Source organism: Engystomops pustulosus, chromosome 6 (genome assembly GCF_040894005.1).
Source record: "Engystomops pustulosus chromosome 6, aEngPut4.maternal, whole genome shotgun sequence".
Classification (NCBI taxonomy): Eukaryota; Metazoa; Chordata; class Amphibia; order Anura; family Leptodactylidae; genus Engystomops; species Engystomops pustulosus.
In genome coordinates this window covers 166926486-166932512 of record NC_092416.1, presented here as the reverse complement: position 1 = coordinate 166932512, position 6027 = coordinate 166926486, and the positions used below count along the sequence as shown (strand labels likewise).

The window sequence follows — 6027 nt, the reverse complement described above, 5'->3', positions numbered from 1 at the left end:
TTTTGGGTCAATTGTCACACTGTAATCACAACTCTTAATTCTTTATCACTTACTTCCCAGTCAAATTAGATCTGTCACTTGGCAGAACATCTCCATATCCTTCGCCTTGGGCTTTTTTCGATGATTTACTGACTGATCAGAGATCTGTCATGGGCTTAATAAGAGAATAACAACATCCCTCCACCCCCAGTTATCTGTCGCTCCGCTGTCCTCCCTCCTGGTCTGCGCTGGCATGTACAACCCTCTCCTCTATAAAAGTCTGACTCTCTTTCCTCCTGGAGAACTCTTCTCTGCGGCAGACCCCGAGCTCCTTACCCTCATCATGCTGTCTTTAGGCTCTCGCTCATCTCTACGGCTCACCGTGATATGCAGTGCCCTCGCTCTGCTGCTCTCCTGCCAACGTGCCAACGCCTGGTACAAGCAGTCCACCGGTCCCAGCTATTATTCTGTGGGTAGAGCCTCAGGACTGCTGTCCAGCATCCGCAGATCTCCAGACATTCGACGTTCGGAGCCTGAAAACGCAGGGGAGAGCGCAGAGAACATGGAAGACAACTTCTTGAACAACTTTGGTAGCCAACGGCAAGGAGCATTGCTCAAAAGTATGGTGAGTATCTGCGTTACTCCTTATATGATCTGAACTTCCTTGGCACCTGTTAATCTTCCTTTTTTGTTGTTTTTTAATTTAATTCTTTTCCCATTCCTATCGGCACGCCAATCTTTTTTGGTTCAAGCCAAGAGTGGAGTTGAAGGAACCACTTCAGTTGGCCACCTGCCCAAACTGATTCAGATAATGGCTATTCCTAACCAGTCCTGAACACATGCATGCTTGGTTTGGTGGAGCATGCGTGTGTTCTCAATGAGGGCAGTATGTTTACTCCTTTTGAGAACAAAGGATTGGGCATATTAAAAATCCTACACGGATTCCCTTCTTGTGCCATCCACGGAAAGCCATGACACCCCATACACATTAGATGGACGAGCATCGTCATCAAAATTGGCTAATGTGCTGCTGGATATAACTAACAAAAAGTGCCAAAACCCATGTGTTTTTACTAAGTAGAGGAAATGTAGGAGTTAGCCTTAGTTGATTTTAGCCACCTGTTCACATTTATATATAAAACACTTCTCTATGGGTGAGTTTTATTGAAACAAGAGAAAGGGAAACATGGAACCAATCAGAATCCAATGTTCATTTTTCAAAAGCCCTCTGGAAAATGAAAGCAGCATCCTGATTGGTTGCTATGGACAACTTCTCTGTTCGTCCTCTGAACCAGTTTTCATACATTTCCCTGTTTCGTTGTTTTACTCATTTAATAACCATTTATTATATAATGTAAAATGTTGTTTAATGCTACAATATTTCCAATCACAGGGTTTCCACCTTGCACCAAGTATGACATTTCCACTCAGTCCAACTTGCCAATTGTCCAGTTTCCTCAATATTTCTCCTCACATTCAGAGCCATTCCAAGATTGTTGATAAAGTTGACAAATTGTAATATTAGTCAATTCTGACCCATTTTCTCAGTATTTCTCCTCACATTCCATGCCATTCCCAGTCGTCCTGTACATGTCAGTCAGCCTATAGGATAGGTGCGTTAAATGGAAAGATGGTGTAAATCTGTGATCTCCATACTATGGCTCTTTCCTCCTGTCAGGGCATGCTGGGAGTTGTAGTGTTGCAAGAGTTTCTATCTATCTACTCCACTTCTATATATGTTATGCATACATTTATATTTCTCCCATTACGTCTTCTCTCTCTCCCACAGGCTCTGTGTGTAAAAGACGTCTCCCCGAACCTCCACAGCTGCGAGCTACTCCCCGACACCTCCAACACCTTCCAGTGCAAAGCTCAGATCTACCTGTCGCTGGACAGCTCCGACTGTCTCAACCCATGACCCCCCAACCCCAGAGACTGTCATGTGCCGTTCCTATTACCGCAGGACCCCTGACCTTTAGATTAGGGGCCAGACATTTGTGTAGATTTGTACTTGATTCTGTATCTGCTGCATTAGAACATTACGGTTCAACTAATAAACAAAATATTCGGATGACTTGCCGTTGCTTGTCTGTGTGTTGTCAATGAGTGTGGGTATAAATATATCACTATGGGGCTGGAAAACACATGTGCAGTATACAACATGGTGCTTTTACAAAAACATTCAAATTTTTGTGCAGTTTTTTTTTAATGTGTGGGACTTGTACTCTTTCCTATTGTATCCACTAATGGCTAAAACCGCATTCACACGTTCCATTAACACATGCGTTTTCAAAAGCATCAGAGCAGCTGGGAAGAGGATTTGCCTAATTATAATACTGTTAACATTGCGTTTGCAAACCATACGCATTAACGTAATGTTAACACAAGCGTGTACATCATGTTAGTATGTGCATTTGTTAACATTATGTTAACACATGCATCTTTGTAAATGCAATGTTGACAGCAATGTAGTTAGGAAAATCTCCTCTTTACAGCTGCTCTGATGCGTTTAAAAACGCAATTTGTTAACGTATACTAAGCGCACGTTCACACGTTCAGTTTTTAAGATGCAGTTTTTGAAGCCAAAAGCAGGTCTGGATCATAATAAGTGAGAATATATCATTGAGAGAAGCTGTTCCTCCTTTTTTTTTTAACTCCACTCGAGATTTGGACATCAAAACCTGCATCCGAAAAACTGAATGTGTGAACGCTCGTCAAAAGTTGCATGTGTTTCAAAAAGCTTTTGGTAAAACCACCTCCATATTACGTCCACATGGGACAGATACGCTATATCCTATGGGTGCGGTCATACGTACCCCTTTGATTACGTGTAGTTTCGGTGGATCTATAACCAGCACTCGGTGTCTTGTATTAGTTAAATGCCAGAAACTGGGTGTTGGTCACTGATCGCATGTATTTCTTGCAAAACCACATATACAATCGGTCCACGGTACGTGTGACCGCACCCTGTGGTGTAGCTCCACGGATGTCACTCTGTGCACTGTAATACATGAAATCTGCAGCAGAAATTGATATTCTACAGACTTAAGATCCTCACTGCAGGTTAATACGTGGATGGGATTAAAAAATCACTTGATTTCAGCCTATATCACGTCCTGTCGAAATCATTGATTGTCAGTATTCATCCTTTATGATCCATGATAGATTTGAAGCCCACCCAAGTACGAGCAGTACCCAGGTTACATACAAGATAGGAAATGGTATATTTTATAATTTCAACTCCAGACAAAACTTTTTTTTTTGTCATTGGGAATTGGATTTTCAAAGTTTTGTGTTGTCATGGGAAACAAGGATTATCAAAAAACTTCATTAGAGACACATTACAGCTGAACATTGCAGTCTGGGACTAAAGTAACATCCAGAGATGTCACCAGAGGTCACAGTGGGCAGAGAGATCCGTCTGTAACAAGGGTGTCCTTAAGTTGGGGACCACCTGTACGCGACTCTAGGTAAATAGAAACCTGCAAATTAACACAGATATAAAAAAAAACCCATAAAACACAATTCATTACCTCATACACAGACTAATATATTGGTTAGCGCTGAGTCCCTGTATCACAAAGTGGATGTGACAGGTCTAGTCTGTTAGTAATAGAAATCCCCCCCCCGGGATCTCCAGCTGCTGAAATTTACAAACGAATAATAATCTCTTCTCATGCGGTTTTTTTTTTAATTCACATTTTATATCCTTTGCTGTGATCTGATTTATGTTAGCGCCAATCTAATTGTGGTTTAGAAGCTCCGCAGTACAAATAATGCATAAAAGATCTCCGGTTCCCCATAACCGGGCACCTGCCAGGGACACGATGCCAGGCAGCGCCCTCCTGGGGCGAGAATCACACTCATGGATTCCAGTAAATGAGCGGCAGTCATGATCAGAACAGAGGAGATATAAAAGAGACCCCCACACATTACGCTACTCATGGTGACATTAGCCGCTAGTCCCAGTGATTAACAAGCAAATAACAAGGGTCACGGTGCATCAGATCAATTCACAGGCAATTTTACACTTTCTGATTGGAATAACTAAGAAAACAGTGAATTAACCCATAAACAGAGCTGTCACCTTGACGGTGGAGGGGACGGGGGTGGATGAAAAGTTCCCGACCAACGCCGACATTTGCTTCATTTTAACGTTTTGTGTGGGATAAGAGTGAACTGCTTAAAGGGATTTTCTGCTTCCAGTTTTGTAACTTTTTCATGAACTCAATTTCCTCTCCATCACAAGATCTCTGTTTGCTGCCAGTGGATGGAACAAGTCTTGATTCAGAGCTTAAAGGGGTTGTCCACGTTACCTCATGACCACCTATCATAATTGCCCATTTTCTTGGCAACTTTACCTCATGTTTTTGTAATGTGTGTGTAAGTGTGGGGGGCAGGATATTACATAATTTACCAATATACATCTCTTATTAGTTCTCATCCGCCGGACATCCCTGACTATAAAATGGCCGCAGATGGAGGGTCATCATAAGATGCTGATAAGACGATTGTTCATGGACAGATAGAGCCTCGATCTGCGGTCATTTTATGGTCAGGAATGTCCGGCTGTTGAGGTAAAATCAGGAGGCTTCACTTTACATATCAAGAAAGCAGAGCAGAACTATTAATAGATGTGCAACACCCTCGCCGATGCAAGGCGGAGGAGTGGTTGCGAATACGTCCCACCATGTAGCTTGCAGCCTGTGTAGGGTCTAGTCAGCCCCACAGCATGTCACTACATCACACTACATAGTCCTTATAGGACACAGGGGAACACTGCAGTAGTAGATCCTGCCTGGCAAGGCAGGAGTTAATTATTTTATGTGATGTCATATGTGTCAGCCAATTTTGTCTCTGTGAGCTGAGATGTGAGCTGAGATGTAATTGGAGGAGTAGCCACCACCTGACCAGGGGAGTTACAATACCCTGTCAGGAAACTTCTAGAAGCAGAAGAGGACTGGAATTAATCCAGTGAGTTAGTCCCCTCTCAGAAGAGAGTGCAGTGTGAGGAGAGAGTTCACTCTCTCAGATTAGAGACTCAGAGGAGTCAGTGCAGCTAGCACACCAGACCAAGAGCAGGTGAGCCTAGCCCCTGCCTGAAGAGTGAAGCTAATAGCTAGTTAGTGAGGAAAAGGGGTATCATCCTACCTTTAAGGCTGCATTCACACGACCGCAAGGGGGACGTATATACGGCCGACGTATATACGGCCGATATACGTCCCCCATAGACGGCAATGGGCGTGCGGTGCCCTACGGGAGCGGTACGGTGCCGCACACGTGCGGCACCGTACTGCTCCGTGCCCCGTGAAAAAATAGGACATGTCCTATTTTTTCAGGGCATACGGCGCCGTGCGCCATATATCCCTATGGAGAGGGGCGGGGGTGAGCAGCGCTCTCCCCCTCCTCCTCTCCCCGCACGCTGACGTGTGCCCGCCGTGCTACGGTACGGCGGGCACCAGTCGTGTGAATGCAGCCTAAGGGTGATACCTGAAGCAATCCAGGATAAAGCTGAAGCATCCTATTAGGACACAGCTACCTCCCAGCCTGCCCTCTGCATCCAGGCTGAGGATCCATCCTGTGGCTCCCTCCAATTTGCATCTCAGCAATCCACTATTCTGTTAAGGCACGTTGCTGCGGTTCCTGTCGGTTCCAATAAAGAACTGTAAGTTGTTTTTGTTCAACCTCTGCCTCCGTCTGGTCCCTGCTACTCCGGCTGTCACCATCACGGGCACCCTGTCCACCACACAGAGACTCATACTCTAGATACAAAAGGGTTGCCCCAGGGAGATCCGCTATAGCAGCCTCTCCCTCATCATTTCTTGCCAACACCACCCTGCTGGAGACCTGCCAGGCTGTAGGACAGCCCTCCGGTTCCCCATACCAAGCACCGTGACACAAGCGTGCTTAGGCCGCAACCGCCAGCCACTCAGGTACTGCGGGCTCAGGCTGTGTCCAGGCCCCAAGAAAAGGCTAGGCCCGGTGGGGGATGTTGCAGATGTATAATGGTAAATTACCTAATCTCCTGCCCCTCACTCTTACACACAC

The 6027-nt window shown here is 45.1% G+C and overlaps 1 protein-coding gene across 1 annotated transcript; it reads left to right on the top strand.

Moving 5' to 3' along the window:
* Positions 1-217: 217 nt before the first annotated feature.
* NPB (neuropeptide B) lies at positions 218-2053 on the top strand. Its single transcript, XM_072113704.1, has 2 exons — positions 218-604; positions 1769-2053. The coding sequence occupies exons 1-2, from the start codon at positions 233-235 to the stop codon at positions 1895-1897; spliced, it is 501 nt and encodes a 166-aa protein (XP_071969805.1). The 5' UTR covers positions 218-232; the 3' UTR covers positions 1898-2053.
* The last annotated feature ends 3974 nt before the right edge of the window (positions 2054-6027 follow it).

Bases quoted from the DNA above. Each gene is read 5' to 3' on its own strand.
- NPB (XM_072113704.1), top strand. From the start codon at position 233: ATGTACAACCCTCTCCTCTATAAAAGTCTGACTCTCTTTCCTCCTGGA. The intron at 605-1,768 runs GTGAGTATCTGC...TCTCTCCCACAG, and splicing joins GAGCATTGCTCAAAAGTATG to GCTCTGTGTGTAAAAGACGT.